Here is a 16,326-nt window from a genome sequence, read left to right as displayed (position 1 = left end):
TAATAGGCAGGAAAGTGCTGAAGTGTGCTCTCTGGAAGTTTTGTAGAGGGTTTGTGTTTTGCAGAATTTTTTAATATGTTTCACACAAAAGAATTAAAATCAAAAAATGCTACAAGGGTCGAATGCATTTGTGATTACAGACAGATGAGAGAAAAATAGGAAAAAAATACTCCTGCACTTACTGTGATAAAGAAAAAAAATAAATTGGATCAAAAACTGACTGAGAGACAGAAAACATATGTTAAGATGAAAAGTCAGTGTCTCTACAGGCTAACAGAGCCTTCACCTCTTTGTTACATTTTTAAGCATAAGAGAAAGACGGTGACCAGAAAGGTGACATCAACTATACAGATTTTCCAGGTAAATAAAGTCTGAGAGCAGGACTGAATGAGGAACACTAGAGAGGCCTATTCCACTTGGGAGGGGGGTGGGAATGGAGATAAGCAAAGTGGGATATTATGTTGTCAGAAAGTGAAGTAAAGCAGAGAAGGAGAAAATCTAACCTATACATAACCTCGTCAAGTCTTAAATTCTGTGTATAAGTTCAGGTACGAGAGATGGATTTCTTTTTAGGGATTCTTAGTCAACACTTTTATGCAATTTGAAGCTGCGATCAAAGAAAAGTGTAATATTGAGATACAGGAGGACCAGGATGAAGTATTAAACAGGAAACAACTGATAAACAGTGGCTTGTTTCAAGCAGTTATCTTCATTAAGCAATGATAGGGACAAAGGGATTGAGTGCACCTTCAGTTTGCAGATGACACCAAGTTGGGTGGCACTGTGGATCTGCTGGAGGGCAGGAAGGCTCTGCAGAGGAATCTGGACAGGATGGATCAATGGGTTGAGGCCAATGGTATGAGGTTCAACAAGGCCAAGTGCTGGGTCCTGCCCTTGGGTCACAACCCCACGCACTGCTAGAGGGCAAGAGTGCCTCAAAAGTGCCCAGAGGTAAAGGAGGGACTGGGGGTGCCAGTTGACAGCAGCTGAGCATGAACCAGGTGTGCCCAAGTGGCCAAGAAGGCCAAGGGCATCCTGGCCTGTATCCAAAATAGTGTGTCCAGCAGGACCAGAGCAATGACTGTCTCCCTGTGCACGGCACTGATGAGGCACCTCAAATCCTGTGTTCAGTTTTGGGCCTCCCACTACAAAAAAGATACTGAGGTGCTGGAGTGTGTCCACAGAAGGGCAATGGAGCTGGGTAAGGGTTTGGAGCACAAGTCTGATGAGTAGCAGCTGAGGGAGATGGGGGAGCTCAGCTTGGAGAAAACGAGGCTCAGGTGGACTTTATCACTCACTACAATGAGGCTGTAGCCAGGTGAGGGTTGGGCTCTTTTCCCAGGTAACAAATGTCAGTACCAGAAAAAATGGCCTCAAGTTGTGCCACAGGAGGTTTAGATTGAATATTAGGAAATATTTCTTCATGGAAAGGGTTGTCAGGCATTGGAACAGGCTGCCCAGGGAGGTGATGAAGTCACCATGCCTGAAGTGTTTTAAGAGATGTGTAGATATGGCACTTAGGGACATGGTTTAGTGGTGGCCTTGGTAGTGCTGGCTTAATGGTTGGACTTGATGGTCTTAAAGGTCTCTTCCAACCTAAATGACTCTATGATCCAGAACACAGACCACAACATTGCTTTCAATAGTGTAACTGCCGGACTGAAAAGTACTGAGAAGGTAATGAAAATGACTGGGAAAATTTAAGAAGAGCAAAAATTGAAAAAATGGACATCTTTCATCCTAGAAGACAGGTGACTATCCAGTAAAAAATAGTATGTATTCTGGAAAAGGAGAACAGGGAGCTTTGTGTGCTTCCAGTGACAGAACGTGATAACAATGTTTTTTGCCTTGAGAAAATGGAAAGGGGAAAAAAAAGAGAGGAATTTTCAAAACTAAAGATAAAGGAAATATTTTTCACTACGCTTCCCATTTGAACTGCTGAAATTGCTGCCACAGGCTGCCTCTGTGGCCAAAACATTAAAAGGGGGAGATTTGTTGCTTATGTAGATAAGGTTATCTTGAGTTATAATAGTTAATGTTAACAAAAAAATAGAAAAATATCTATACTTGGAGCTCTACTAATTTTTTCTGGAGCATATGAGGCTGTTCACTGCCACAGAGAGATGATGCTGTAGGTACACCAAGGCAAGATTGAGCCTGGGAATTCCCACATTTCATCTCCACCTCACTTAGGGGAATTCAGCACCGATGAAAAGTATCAGGGGAAAATATTTCTTTACTTATTCCTTAAAACCAGTGCAATAAGAGAAAGCAGAGATGCAAGCTGTTCCCTGCTGGTGGTCTCACAGTGCACCTGGACTGAGTGTTCAGAGTTCAGAGCTGAAGCTCCCTCTTGCCTTTGCAAGGCACATTATTGCTGAACCTGGAGCAAGGAGCAGTCCATGGACTGGTTCCAATGGGCACAGACAAAGCCCTTTCAAATGCACATCACTGTGCAAGTCAAGGGGTATATTAATTTGATAGTTTATGAAGAATTTGAAGGTACAGGTTCTGTCTGAATCTTCTGTGACAGATCTTTCCTCTAGTAGATCTCTCCTTTCTGTGAGCAGTGCTGAGAGCAAAAGAAGTGTACCCAAGGCATAAATACTCCTGTTGTACAAACTGTTCCAATATAAGAACTAAATCTTTCACCACAAGGCCAAAAAATATCTTACTGAATGGTCAGAAAGAGACTGTATTGGATTCAACATTACCAATTCCCATGCTTTTCTGATCCTTGCATATCTGTCGGGGCTTTCTCATTCTATTTAGCTTAAAACATTAAAGTGCACAGGTACAATACCCGTGTTAATAACACATCAGAGCATTAAGTTTTGAGCATTTATGAAGCTATTTATCAAAAGATCCACAGCACCCGAACAAAGCCACAATATTTACAGTTAACAGAGGAGTAACGTTAATAGATTCCATGCTGGCAAGCACAGTCTGAAAACCCAGAGAGGTTCTTTGTTTTAATCACTGGTTCATGTACAGTCATACATAATAAAACACCTATTCCAGTCCCAACTTGATTTATTGCTTCTCTCCTTCCTCCCACCTCCATAATTACTCATCAAACACTCTCTGTCTTCCATTACCACCTCAGACAACACCTCAAACACTTCAGCTCTCCCCAAACTTGCCGTGTTTATTATCTGACTTGAACGACATTGTTTTCTATACAGTTCTCATACAGATTCAGAGTATCTGTTCCATTTCAGTGGTTCAGAAAGCAAAAATGAAGCAATTCATCAGGCAGAGATAACAATCAGGCACGTTGCTTAAAGAAGATACATATGTACACACACCCTCATGTATATGCAGAACTACACTTCTGTATATTCACAGATATATGCCTCAACATCCATGCTTGTTCGCTTCAACAGTGCATTTCACCCAGGACATCAGAGAGAAGGATGTGGAAAGGCTCTAAGATTACTTCACATTGTTCTGGAACTGCTCCTGATTTTTCAGCTCCCAGCAGCCAGACTGGCTCTGGTTGCATTCACACCACGCACAAGATGAGTTGCTTCCCACAGGCCTTTGATCCCTTCTCAAGTGCCCAGGATTTGGACGGGTATCACCAAAACTTCACATATTATATACATCTTTCTAAATATAGAGCTTGAAGAAACTATAAGGCTTTCAGGTCTAACTGGAGAAGACAAAAAAGATATTACATTTATCTTGATCTGCACTTTTTCTTTTTAATTAAAGTTGTTTTGTTTTGCTTTTTTTCCCCCCAGACCTTTGTTAACTACACAGTTTGACTCCAGAAAAAAAGAAAAAATCACTGCCACGAAATGAAAACCAGAAACTAGTCCGGAAGAAAAAAAATAACAACACTGGAATGCCTCTTTTAATCTATAAAATTAGTATCTGATTCCTCTCAGTAAAAGGTTAACAAAGCTTAAACATTTATTTTACTAGTTAATTATTTTTAATGTCAATTGCTTGGATAGGACTATCTAAAGGAAATTACAAAGTTGTTCTTCTTTACCTTAAAAGAGTCTGATTTTGAGAGAAAACATATGTAAAACACTCTGAAAACAAGACTCAGAGTGCCTTAAGTAGGGTATTTAGTCTAAAGAAAAAGAAAATACTGGAGTTTGAGACTATCATTCCATAAGTGATTTTATAATTTAATTATATTTTTAAGGTTCTTTTCTAAAGTATTTTTTCTTATGCATTCAGCCCTTACATTAAGCCCTGTTCAGCAAAAGTACTCAGATTTCTACTTATTGACTAGTCAATAATCCATTTTCATAATGGAATACATAAATGACATTAAAGATTCTAAAATCATCAGCTAGACGAATCAACTACACTCAGTCCATTGGTACATCTCTAAGCCAGTGACATGTCTGACATCACACAGCTTTCAATCCATTCTAACTCACACATTCATAAAGCTTCGCTTCATCAAATACATCTTTAATTTAAACACCACAACTTAAGACAGGGTTACACGATTGTTATTTGGAGAAGCTTTCCTAGAAATCTTTACAAGTATTGAAATTAAGCTTGCAGTTTTTCAGTCAGCTGGTATTTCTAAACTATGAGCTCTCCGAAAGATAATCAACAGCCCCATAGCTTTGACATTGATATATTGATCACATAATAATGGTGTGGATGTAAACTATGATTATTTTCAACCTTTTTATTTTATTCAATTTCTATATACAATCACTGCTGCATCTAAAACTTCAGATTCCCAGGTTTGTTATTATTAATGTCTAAAAATATTCCTCCTTGGACTTATTGATTGCAATCTCTTACCAAATCTAGAATTTCAGGTAGAAAAATAATTACTTATCAGTAGGCAGTGTTTTCCCAGACAAACAAGCTCTGCCTCCATTCTAACTTTACCATTGGCACTTGACATAAGATTTTTTTAGCCTGATTCTATCTGGTGCTCAGCTGTTTCTCATCCCACAATACACTCATACAGACAAAGAGTAGTCCTATGGAGGAGGCTGATGAGCTACTTCTGCCTTAATCTTTCTTTTTTTCCCCTCTGCAGGTTTGCAGTGGTAAGCATTACTCACTGGAGGGAAAGCCAGAATGGAATAATTTTTCTGATAAGCCTTCTTGGAGGTTGTGTAAATTTTGAAGACCTAGAGGCTTTTAAATTGGTGGAAAGAATATAAAAATTCTCCTGTTTTTCATGAGAGGAAGGTGCCCATTAAAAGGCATATTTTAGATCTGCATCTCCACTGTGAGTTGAGGAAAGACTAAAAAGGTGTCTCATCTTACCATGACTGCTGTGCCTGGTAATTAAGCTGAGAAACCAGAGGCCCATGCAGTAACTTGGTTGAAGTCTCTTTTATAGAATTAAGCTTTTTAAGAAAATGCCAAGAAACTTCCCTTAATGACAGTCTGATCAGGAATATTTGCTACCACTTGGTGATTAGTGAAGGTGAACAGAAGAGATCTCTCAGTGTGAATTTTCCCACTGAATCCCCATGCTTAAAGGCACTGTCCCTTGCTTCCTAAGTTACCTGGCACTTCCTCCAGCTGCAGAAGCTATGGAAATGGCAAGAACCAGCAAATTGTTGGGTGGATAGGTAGAAATTCCTTATGGGATTTAGAGTATGATTATCTTATGGCAGATGCACAACAAGAGGAGAAAACCTGACAATTTTCAACAACACTAGCAGTCTTTTGATGCAGGACTGACAAGATTTAGGGAAAAAAGATTTTTCTTCTGCCACTGCAATTCCTGCACCACCACTCCCAGGGCTGGTACACTGCCTTTGCTGGTGGTAGAGGCAGGAATAGGGGTAGCAGAGGGACCAGGCAGCACCTGCACCATCAACCAGGATGGTTGTGGCAACAACACTGGTAGAGCAGGAAACTACCTGTGGGTCTTAAAGATGTAATTAAGGGAAGGAGTTCCTGAAATGTGGGTGGTTATCTCCTCAAGGATCAGCCAAAAATCAAGAGTTACCTCATAATTGTGGTTAAGCTAGTGATGATGCAAACAAAGTTTATGAGCTGATCTTTTTTCCCGACCTATAAAACCGAAACAAGAGGATCAAGAAGACAGATGAGAAAAAATTTGCTGCCTGGAGGCTGAAAGCAACTAAGGAAGGAGTACAGAATTTTGTCCAGACACAAAGTCAGTTTTGAATGAAAAAGCAGATCTATAGCTATGCCAGGCCTTCTACACAACCAAAACGTCTCCTCTACCAAGTGTCCATGGCACATAGTTATCTCAAATTAAAAAGGGCTTTGAAAGACTCAGAACTGAGTTCTTATCTTTCTTTGCACCTCACGACTAAGTGTATCAGTTATTTCCTTTACAGCACTAAGCAATTCTTCACTGCATTACCCTTTTAAGGGGTTTCACTCATTTTTGGTTTTTCATGCATGCAAAAAAAGGTTCAAAGGCACAGGAGGAGGCCAGTTCCATTTCAGAGGCTCCCTGTTGCCCTTTAAAACATTAAAAACTCTTTCAAATAATCCAAAGAAAATTTTTACTCTCCAAGAAGAGCAGAACTGGCATATCATCGTGTTTTAATTCTCTGTTTTGGTGTCCTGATAAACAAAATAAACAATTTTTCCAATTTTACTTTTTGGTGGTTTTCTTTATTTTTCTTTATTTCTTTGCCTTCCCCTTTTTAAAAGGTATTATTACGAACCTCTGTACTTCAGGTTTCTGTTTTCTAGGGTGCTCCAAACTAAGTGACTCAGCCACACTGGTTCTGAAATCTCCAAAAAGCTTTTGTAATTGTCTGTGCTCCCTTCAAGTGAACTCTGCTATCTCAACATGTTGGCCAATTTTCTTCTCTAGTTCTTCTTCAGAATAAACACTGACACTATTCTGTTTCTTAATATATTCCACTTTTTATCTAATTTGGTCTGCCTACACTTTAATCTAACTGTATGTATTGCTTAATTCCCTGCAGTACTTGAAATTCGGACTGTTATTAAATTTTGGTCAGTACTGGTCTTTTAAACAGTCACTTCATTTCACCATAATACTTATGCAAAATGAAATACAAAGCACTATCCCATCTAGTCACAAAATGAGCCAGTCCTTCCATTTCTGAAATGCTTTAGTGCAACGGTCAACATTAAATGAAAATCCTACTTAACATGTTCTCCCTAGCCTAATAGCTAAGCCTCCTTCAGCTTTTTGAGGAAGGGTTCATTATTCTTTTTCAGAGATCACTATATTTTTCCTATAAATCTACTTTTCTTCTATGTCTTCAGTGGCCTACTGCAGTGCCGCAACACTTGAACTGTTTAAATCATTTTTGTCCATACAAAGTAAGAGATGACTCTTTGCCATAATGCACCATGTCTTTATTTTCAAATGCTATGAAAATATTCATTGATATTAATATTACTTCCTATTAATACCACATGGTCAGAATTCAATTCAGTTTAATCCATTATCTCACCAAGTTGATTATCTTTGTAATAGTTAAATCTCCTTTAGTGATAACGAGTATATTTTCATGGCCATATTAACCATTGCTGGATTTCCTATATGGATTTCTGGGAATGTTTGCCCTCCTCCCCATATCAGGACCACACAAATAAACTTGCTCATGGTATGCTGGAGCAGCTGTACAATTCCATCCATTTAAAGCAGTGCTGCAGCTGGCCCTGACATTAACTGCATTTTAATAGAGCCTATCCAGTGGTACATTTACCCTACTTCCATTTCCAGAGAGCCAGACTATCTTCACAGCTCCATTTTATCCTTTCACCTTTATTGCAGGGCTTTATGCTTCCAGCCATCACTATTTTATCTCCCAATGCCTCTGTGAGAGAAGGAGAGCAGCACCTCACACAGCTGTCAGTTATCTGTGGGCAGAGGAGCCGTGAAGTGCCTTAATCCATCACAGGTGCACAAATATCTTTACTAGTTCCTCACTCATCTCCAAGCTGGAAGCACAGGGAATGTGGACAGGATAACATGTCAGCAGGCTCCTCACCATTCAGAATAGGTCCAAGAGCTCTTTCCCCTTTCAGCTGATAAAGGGCTCTTATAGAGAGACATGGAGAGGACACATAACCTGATGGTCAGGGTCAGTTCCAAAGACAACCCTCATTCAGCCAGAGCTTTGTGACTTGCCCTTTCTTAATGCTGCTAATGTCAACCACACCATGTCTTAAAGACACCACTGTTGAGCTTTTTGTTCCTTGAATGAAACTTTCCTAACACCACTGCTTCCAGGGCTGCTCAGACTGCAGGCAGAGGAATCCAGCAGAAAGGCCAGAAGTCACCAGAGGGGAATGGTGGAACTGTCCCTGGCCTAATCCCTGGTTCAAAAGAACCCTGGGCTACGCCAGGCAGTTTCCAGGAGTCAGGTGTGGGGTTTTAATAGTGCAGATGGTTGGAGATACAGGACTATCTGGTCCACACAGTCAGAGCAGAGGTACCCCATGGTACAATGTCACTGCCTTCCAACATAAATTCCAGTAAAGGAGTTGACTAAGTGGTTTGTTTTTCTCCTCAAAATAAATAAAATACCAAAGGTCACTGGTCCTAAGTTCCCACTAATGCACATCAATCTGGCTGCTTCCTGCCCCCAAGAGCATAATTAAATTTTTTTAGATGTGAGGCCATGTCCATTGCAAATGATGGAGGTCCTCCAGTGACTCAGGGGGTTTTGGAGCAGCAACACTTGAGCTACTAGTTTACATTCTGAAGTTCACTTACATCAAATATTTTTGGGGTTTTTTAATGTTAATAAATAAGCTCAGTGAACCTATTTCATTGTAATGAAAAAGTTCAGCAGACTGTAAAGTGTTAAAAAATTTCTTTGGACTAGAAACAAACCTTTTGATAATAAACATCAGAGCACGAGATGCTGCAGAATGGCCTAACCTAGATAATTATTTAGGGCTCTAACAACGTAAGATTTTCTTAAAAAAATTCTCTTGGTATTTTTCAGATTAATAAAGACTGAATTTCTCTGCTTTACGTTTTGATTTTTTAAGACCCTTAATTCAAATTTTGAAATTTTTCTACGAAATGCAAGAACTATGAATTGTCTTCAAGAAACAGCGTGCAAACCAGACCCACACACACAGAGCTGAAATTTTCAAGTGACTGCTCAGTTCCAGGAAATGGAGTTTTAAGAAATATATAACAAGACAACCTAAAACTGTGACAATCCTCAACAATGCAACAAGGACCTCATTCTGTATCACAGGAAGGCACCAGAAACACTTTCATCATGAACTGTGAAGGCACCATAGAGACAGAAAAAGTTTCCTAGGTCTTTCAAAACCACATTGACACCATGAAGAGCCAGTGGTCACATAATGCTGCATTTGCTGATTCACTTACAGATCTTGGTCAATATACTTAAAACAAACCCCAACCAAAACCAAATAAAAAAAGAATCCCCCCCCCCCAAAAAAAAAGCCCAAACAACCAAAAGTCAGATTAACAGGACAAAGAAGAGCTTACCTGGATCACTAAGAAATTCCTCCGAGGTGTTCCACATCCTACCATCCAAATACAACGAGCCATTGGTGAAGTTAAACATGGTGTAATCCCTGACACACTTGTGTCTCAAGTTGCCCATGAAGAGCTGGAGGCCTATGAGGGCAAAGACACTCAAGCAGAAAACGGTCAGGATCATCACATCAGCAAGTTTCTTAACAGACTGGATAAGTGCCCCTACAATGGTCTTCAGCCCTAGGGAGATAAAAGCCGAGAGTTTACAGACTGAGAGACTGAAACGTGTCTGCAGACAGCTACTTTTCACGATGAAAATCTCCATGGAAGGGGAAGTTGGAAGTGTTTCTACCACATGTTTGCAACTGTGTGGCAGAAACGAGAGACAACTGATCACCATGAACGTTTAGTTTGGCCTGCTTTTGTCTGGACAAAAGTCCTGGCATTGCACAAACACCAGTGTAAAAATGGAGGGAAAGAACTGGACGGAGGGACAGTGAGGTACAAAAATATTCATGGATAAAGAAAACGTGGAATGCGTTTTGTATTTTCATGGATCTACAGTAAAGGCTGTAAAGCCTAAATCCCATTGAATTTTGAGAAGGAGAATTATTTTTAAATCACTCAGGTGATTCAGATAACTTTATCCCTCACATAAACAGATGAAGAGGTATGGAAATGCTGTTTATTCCCTGATTATTTTGCATATTTTAGTGCCAAATCCAACACGTTGTATTATATATATATGAATAATTCCTCTGCCTTCAATTCATTTGCTTAAGACAACAAGAATTTGGGATTAAAAAAAGCCAAATAATATGGGCAATCAAATAAATCCAGTGGAAATTATTTGAGTAAAACTACCTGAGGCTTCAACAATACCTGGGCAAAAGTTAATCGTTTTATAATATGCTGCCAATGTAGATAAATCATCTTATTACATAACATCAAAGGCTTGGGTCACACAAATTAGCTTCTCCAGTATTATTTCACCCTGTAACACTAGATTCAGTTTATTATTCTATAAATATTCAGATATGAATAATTATACTGTTTTCTCAAATGATATCCCTTGTTTTGAAATGCTCCTGAAAATCAGCACTATTTGAGCTGATTGAATATTACATGATTATGACCAAAAAATATTCCTTTGAAAAAAAGACCCTTATTCTAAACTGGTGGGCTATAGTTCAACATTAATATCATCTGCACAATGGTAGCAATTTTGTTGTTTCTTTCCTATTTATATGTAATTAATACTGGTAAGTAGTAATAAGCGCTTCTGATAATTGGTGTCACCAGCACGGCAGCAGTAAGAGAAACTTAGTTAAATGGAAAAAAGAAAATGCAAAGAGGAAACAGGAGGAATTCTCCTGGGCAATATTCAGAAGCACATTGATTTGCTCACTGAATATGATCATACACATTAAATCTCAGTTCCTTGGAATTCCACCCCAAGAGTTTGGCAGCCTCAAAGGCTGAGCTAGTGCTGTGTAATTGAAAATAATATAAAAATGTATTTCAGGACTCATAGGAAGGCAAAATGGGTTTTTGGTCTTGCTTAAAATTCTGTGGTTAAAGTAAGGGGAACTCACGGTTTCTCAAATGAGGATGAGCTACTGGAATGGACAACAGGTGCAGCAGTCCTAAAATATCCCACTCCTGCATAGGATATTGTCATTAGGTTAAACTGTGAATGATATCAACATCTATAAAGTGGCCATTTAACCAAAAGGGACTGGCCCATCAGGTGTGGGTAACTTTCTCCATTAAATTCTTTGCTTGCCTCCTTAAAGCTAGTTTGTGGCACGATAAAGAGGCAAGGGTAGACAGCTCCCTACTCTGCTCAAAAATAGAATATAAATTATTGCAGGGCAAACATTAGGCAAAAGCTGGATTTTCATGCTACCTGTCTTCCTCACCAGAAAGAGATTTTACAAATGAGATCGGTTCTATTCAGGTAGCAACACAAAAAGGCTGACTCTGAACTTTTGAGTCCATCTGAAGATTTGACTACCTGTTTTGATGCCTAACTAAAAAGGAAAGCTCTTCTGATAATCTAGTCTGGAGTAAACCTTATATCTAAGGTGGAAGTAGCTTTACTCATAGCCCAATTTTGAAAGGACTTCTGGAGTGTCACCCCTACCCAGCATTACAAGACCTTTAAGACAGACAGGTGTCAAGCAAGAATTTAGGTGAGAAAAAGAAATAAGATTTGTAAATGCACTAGAATATTTTCAAATCTAATATTCTGAAATGTTTTCAATGCTTCTTATCGTTGGTCGTCCTTTGAATGAACAGATGTTTCTTCACTGAAACTGGTGAAACTTGGGAAGTTCAAATGCAGACTGAGTCTTAAGAAATGAAAAAAATACCAATCCACAAATTCTTTTACTGAAGTACCCTCTGTGAAATCCCTGCAGCACATTTAATTGCTTGTTAAGCTTGGAGTTTGTATTTGTATCATCTAAGTGCTCTAATTAATCTTACTCACACAGGCAAGGACGACGGGAGTCCTAATGTGAACTGGGATAATATTAGGAAACAAAACCTACAGAATTCTAATCACCAATAAAGACCATCTTTTTTCAAAATCATTTTTTTCAAAATCAGGCCCCAGTATTGGTAATTTCAAGGTCATTTCATGAAACATGTTTTTCCCAGTTTAATTACTGGAGTTTTAAATAGAATAGTAATACTATATTATTAGTTTTACGAGTTCATTCCTTGCAGGTATCAAGTAATTTCTTTATGAGAGGGTTTTCTGCTTTACTGCCTTTTTTTGTTTCTTGTTTGTTTTCATAGCTTACAGGCTTCCGAACAGTTTAAGAAGATGGTGCTTCAGTAATACAATTTCTGTAATTAAAGACCATTTAAAAATAACTTGTACTCTGCCTCCTGGACCTTTATTAAAACTTTCCAGGAAAACCATTTGGAGAGTGTTATACTTACAGTTTAACTGTTTTTTCCCCTCCTTTAAAAACAAAACTGCCCAGAAAATTAAGTCACATCCATCAAGGTGGTTGACACAACTAAGTGCCACAGCTAAATAAAATATTTAAGTCACTATTCATTTAAATTTTCTGTGCTTCCGAAATGGAAGGGCTGAGGGGAAATAAGGACACCCAGAACCTCTCCCAGGTGCTCTGCATCTCTCTGAATCAATCCCATGTTTTGTAAAAGCAAGCTAGATGTATTCAAATTTAGAGCACAGTTAAATCTTCTGGATAAATAATCCTTCTTTGAAATAGTGCCAATGAGAGCACTGAAATATAGCTTAATAGAAGATACTATTTATGGGGCATTAGAGGCATTTATTTAATTCTTGCAAGTCAAACATCCAACCAGGCAGCATGCAGGAAAAAACCTGAGGATCTGATCCAAAGCTGAGTGACATCTACACCCGTTAATGACAATGGGTCAATAGATTACTCCCTGTGGAGTGAATTGATAACAGGCTTTTTCTGAATCACTGACTTCTTTCCACACCTCTGGGCCAAATCCTGCTTGCATGACATGAAAAACACCATGAGACCCAAAATCAGTGGAATGAGGGCTATATAGGCAGCCTGGTATCTGCAGAAAGCAAGAAGAATTTGGCCCAAACATTCCTGTGAAGGCAGGTAGAAATTATCACATTCAGAGGTTAATCAAATAATTGGTTTTCAAATGCAAATCAGAAACGATAGAAAATGCAAGCAACACCAAACAATGAGAAATGGCAAGATTCCAAAACACCATCCATTCCTTCTACGAGATGTGAGAAAGTATTAGCATAATTCAGTATGACATCCATACCAGATGTTGGCAATCACCTACAGAACATCAGACACTTTCATGCACAGTCTGGAAACAAGCAGGGAGAAAAAGCAAAAAAAAACCAAAAAAAGGAGAGTGTGACTTGCAGCATGATTGTCCTCACCTATCCCACTCCTTCCCCTGAGGATACTCACGTGTCTTGTAAATGTCTGTGTGAGTCATGTGCACGTAGGGAGAGAAGAGCTCACCCTTGATGAGCGTATTTTGTAATTAGCCACTGAGACATGGGGCAGCAAAGAATTTAATAGCATGTTGGCAAACTCAAATGGTTGTCAGCATTCCCGTAGACTGTCTCTGCATGGAAATGTGACTGACAGGCCAGTCTCCAAGGAAAACACAAATATGTCATGTATTTCTCACTTCTGGGATAGTTACTTCCTGAGTTAAGTGATTTACCCACCCAAAGGATGTCATTTATCTCTCTGCAGCAGGACTTCTGTGAGACTGAAGCAGTGAACGAGGGTCAACCTCCACACAGTCTTAATTCTTGTTCTCCGAGCTCTGTTCTGGCTATCATTAAAGTACTGGATAACATTCACAGCACTATTTATAGACTTTAGTCTCACACTAACTTAAATGGGAGCTGGATCAGGCCCCAAAGTGCCTTGGCCCAATTTTCTATGAGGTCACCTTTCGCTGGTATCCTGTCATTTTATGTGAGATGTCTGTGATGTACACGCCTGTTCCAGAAAGAGCAGTGAAGCTTCTCTAGATACAGGCAGTTTATGAAATCCTGGTGATGGTGATGATGATAATGATGGTAATGATGGTGATGGCCTGCATTTTGTGGTCTTTTGATGGAGAAGCATAGAAGGGTGTACCTCGGGGTTTATATTATCTCAATCAGTAGTTATCAAAAACACTGATGATCTCCATGAAGATAAATATGATTCAAGACCCTCTGTTGTCATGGGAAGAGTTCCTATGGAGCACACTGGGACTCAGATATGCTGGTAATAGGATGGTAATGGGAGATAAATGAGTGAGTTCAGTGGGTTGTTCTGCTGCTGACCATGGTTCCTATCTAGATTGAAAATCAAATTAATCCAGTTGCCATGGCAATGTGCAAGATGCTAATTAATAAATAAAATAACTGAGAGTTAAAGGTTTTATGCTCCCACAGAGAAAATGATGTGTATTTCTATGCACCTGAACCTGTACAAAGCTTTTTTTTCCTCTTGATGCCATGGGAAACTGGAAAACAGGAAGAAACGGGTGTGTTTAGTGCAGAAAAAGGAAAATCAAGGGCTTCCATGAAGGTCTTCTGGCATGTTGAGGGCTGCCACTGAAGGTAAGGCACTGACCTGATGTCTTACACAGCTCTAGGGTAAAAAAAAAAGAGAGCTGATAATACACTGAGAGAGGAAGGCTGGATGGGAGTCTGGAATCAAGTTCACGGCCATGAGAAGCAGGAGATATTGGCATTATGGCAATCAAACCACAGCTCCCCAGTGAGAGGGAATCACACAGCTTGATGGTACATGCACATATTTGCGTTACTGGATCTGGATCTGAACCATCCTCCTGGGACAAATCTTCTAATGGCAAATGCAATGAGTTTCTGGAACAGACTTCTCAGGAAGATCCTGAGACCTCCACCTTTGAAGGATTGCTAGAAGTAGTCGGGAAATAAATATCATGCCATGTTAGAGCTATACTAAGCACCGCCTTAGGCCAGGGGAATGGACTCTGAGTTTAGCAGATATTTTTGAGTCCTGTGAGTCCGTGTCCCCTAAACATCCCCGTGCCTGCTTGAGCACTTAGAGCAAGGCATTAAAGGTAGGTGAGATTTTTAAAAGCACTAATTGTTAGCTTTACTGACTCCCTCTGGAGTCAATAGAGAAACTCATTGATTCCAAGTGAAGCAGAAAGCCTTTGAAAACCAGCCTCTAAGTGCTTTGCTGGACAGAAGCCTCACACCACGGAGGACTTGGCCCGTTACTTTCGGTAAGCACTTTCACTCAGCATGTTGAGTCCAAGTATGTTTGTGCAAATATAAGTACCTGATGGAAAAGCGTGATCAATTTTATTGAGGAAAAGCTTAGATATTTGCAAAGGAGAATACAACTCAGTGTTTTTCACTTGGGAAGTGGCAAAAATAACAACCACCTTCTCCTTTCTATTGCTGTTAACCCCAAAAATCTCATGAAAGATATTGATGTTCATAATTTTCTCATTTTTAAGCCTATTGTGGAAAAATATTTCACCTCAGCATAAGACTATGTTATCATTAAAAATTCAGACTGATCTCCAAATAAACCATGGCATCATGTTCAATATTTCTTTTAAAATATATGTGTCTAACTGAAAAATGAACTGACTGAAATTATCTGCTAACATTAAAAAAACCCCAACACCTCACGTGTGTTTCACTGGCAGATCGGTGTTCCATGGCAATTTGTAGCTCTCTACATTTGTAATTTAAACATACTCAGTGCACAGGTAATCTTGATGATAAAATCAAAGGCCAGATATTCTATTAGCATATCTTCATGCAGTTATGTCACCAAATAATTTAGTGACTTGTACATAAAAATTCAGTTATCAAAAAACTAATCAAATATTCAGTTGGAATGAAAAAAGAGACTGAGTTATTATGTATTACTTTAATAAATAATACTCTTTTTCTTTTTTCTTCTATTAACCAACAAATGGAACAACTCAGTGTTTAATATCACTGAAGGGGTTTGGTGTATTTTCAAATAATGTTTTTCTGAATCTCAGTACTCAGATTTTTTCCCCACTAAGTCAAATTTTATCATTTGATGTAAAACAAACTTCAGCTCCCCTTCTGATACAGGACAGCAGAAAATTGCTATATATATAACTCAGAAAAATTGACAGGCTCTGCTCTGAAGAGGCTCAAGCTTAAGACAAGATGCAACGTGAAAGGTGTCCCCTGGAGATGGCTGTCCCTCCAAGTTAGTCTTCAAACTGCTAGCAAAGGACACTAGGAAACAAATCCTGGCTTTCTCTCTGATTAGCCAGTACTATCCCACATGATCTGTAAAACTGTGCTCAGCTTTGTTTCCCAATGAAAATAAAAATAATTTCTCAGTGGAAATCCCATTAGAGAAAAATTT

General features: G+C 39.1%; 1 protein-coding gene across 4 annotated transcripts in view; it reads right to left on the bottom strand.

Moving 5' to 3' along the window:
- Positions 1 to 16,326, bottom strand: part of LOC113991446 (sodium channel protein type 5 subunit alpha-like) — a 215,727-nt gene that overhangs the window by 140,740 nt on the left and 58,661 nt on the right. For all 4 annotated transcript variants that reach the window (XM_027727795.2, XM_027727793.2, XM_027727796.2 and 1 more), the window contains exon 7: positions 9,434 to 9,664. In XM_027727795.2, the coding sequence (XP_027583596.1) occupies positions 9,434 to 9,664 (231 nt within the window). The remainder of the gene's footprint in view (positions 1 to 9,433; positions 9,665 to 16,326) is intronic.

The sequence above is a fragment of the Pipra filicauda genome, unplaced genomic scaffold (genome assembly GCF_003945595.2).
Source record: "Pipra filicauda isolate LSUMZ 115617 unplaced genomic scaffold, ASM394559v2 scaffold1_size10287979_pilon, whole genome shotgun sequence".
In the NCBI taxonomy this organism is placed as follows: domain Eukaryota; kingdom Metazoa; phylum Chordata; class Aves; order Passeriformes; family Pipridae; genus Pipra; species Pipra filicauda.
The sequence above is the reverse complement of the archived record's forward strand: the minus strand, read 5'-3'. Positions and strand labels throughout refer to the sequence as shown.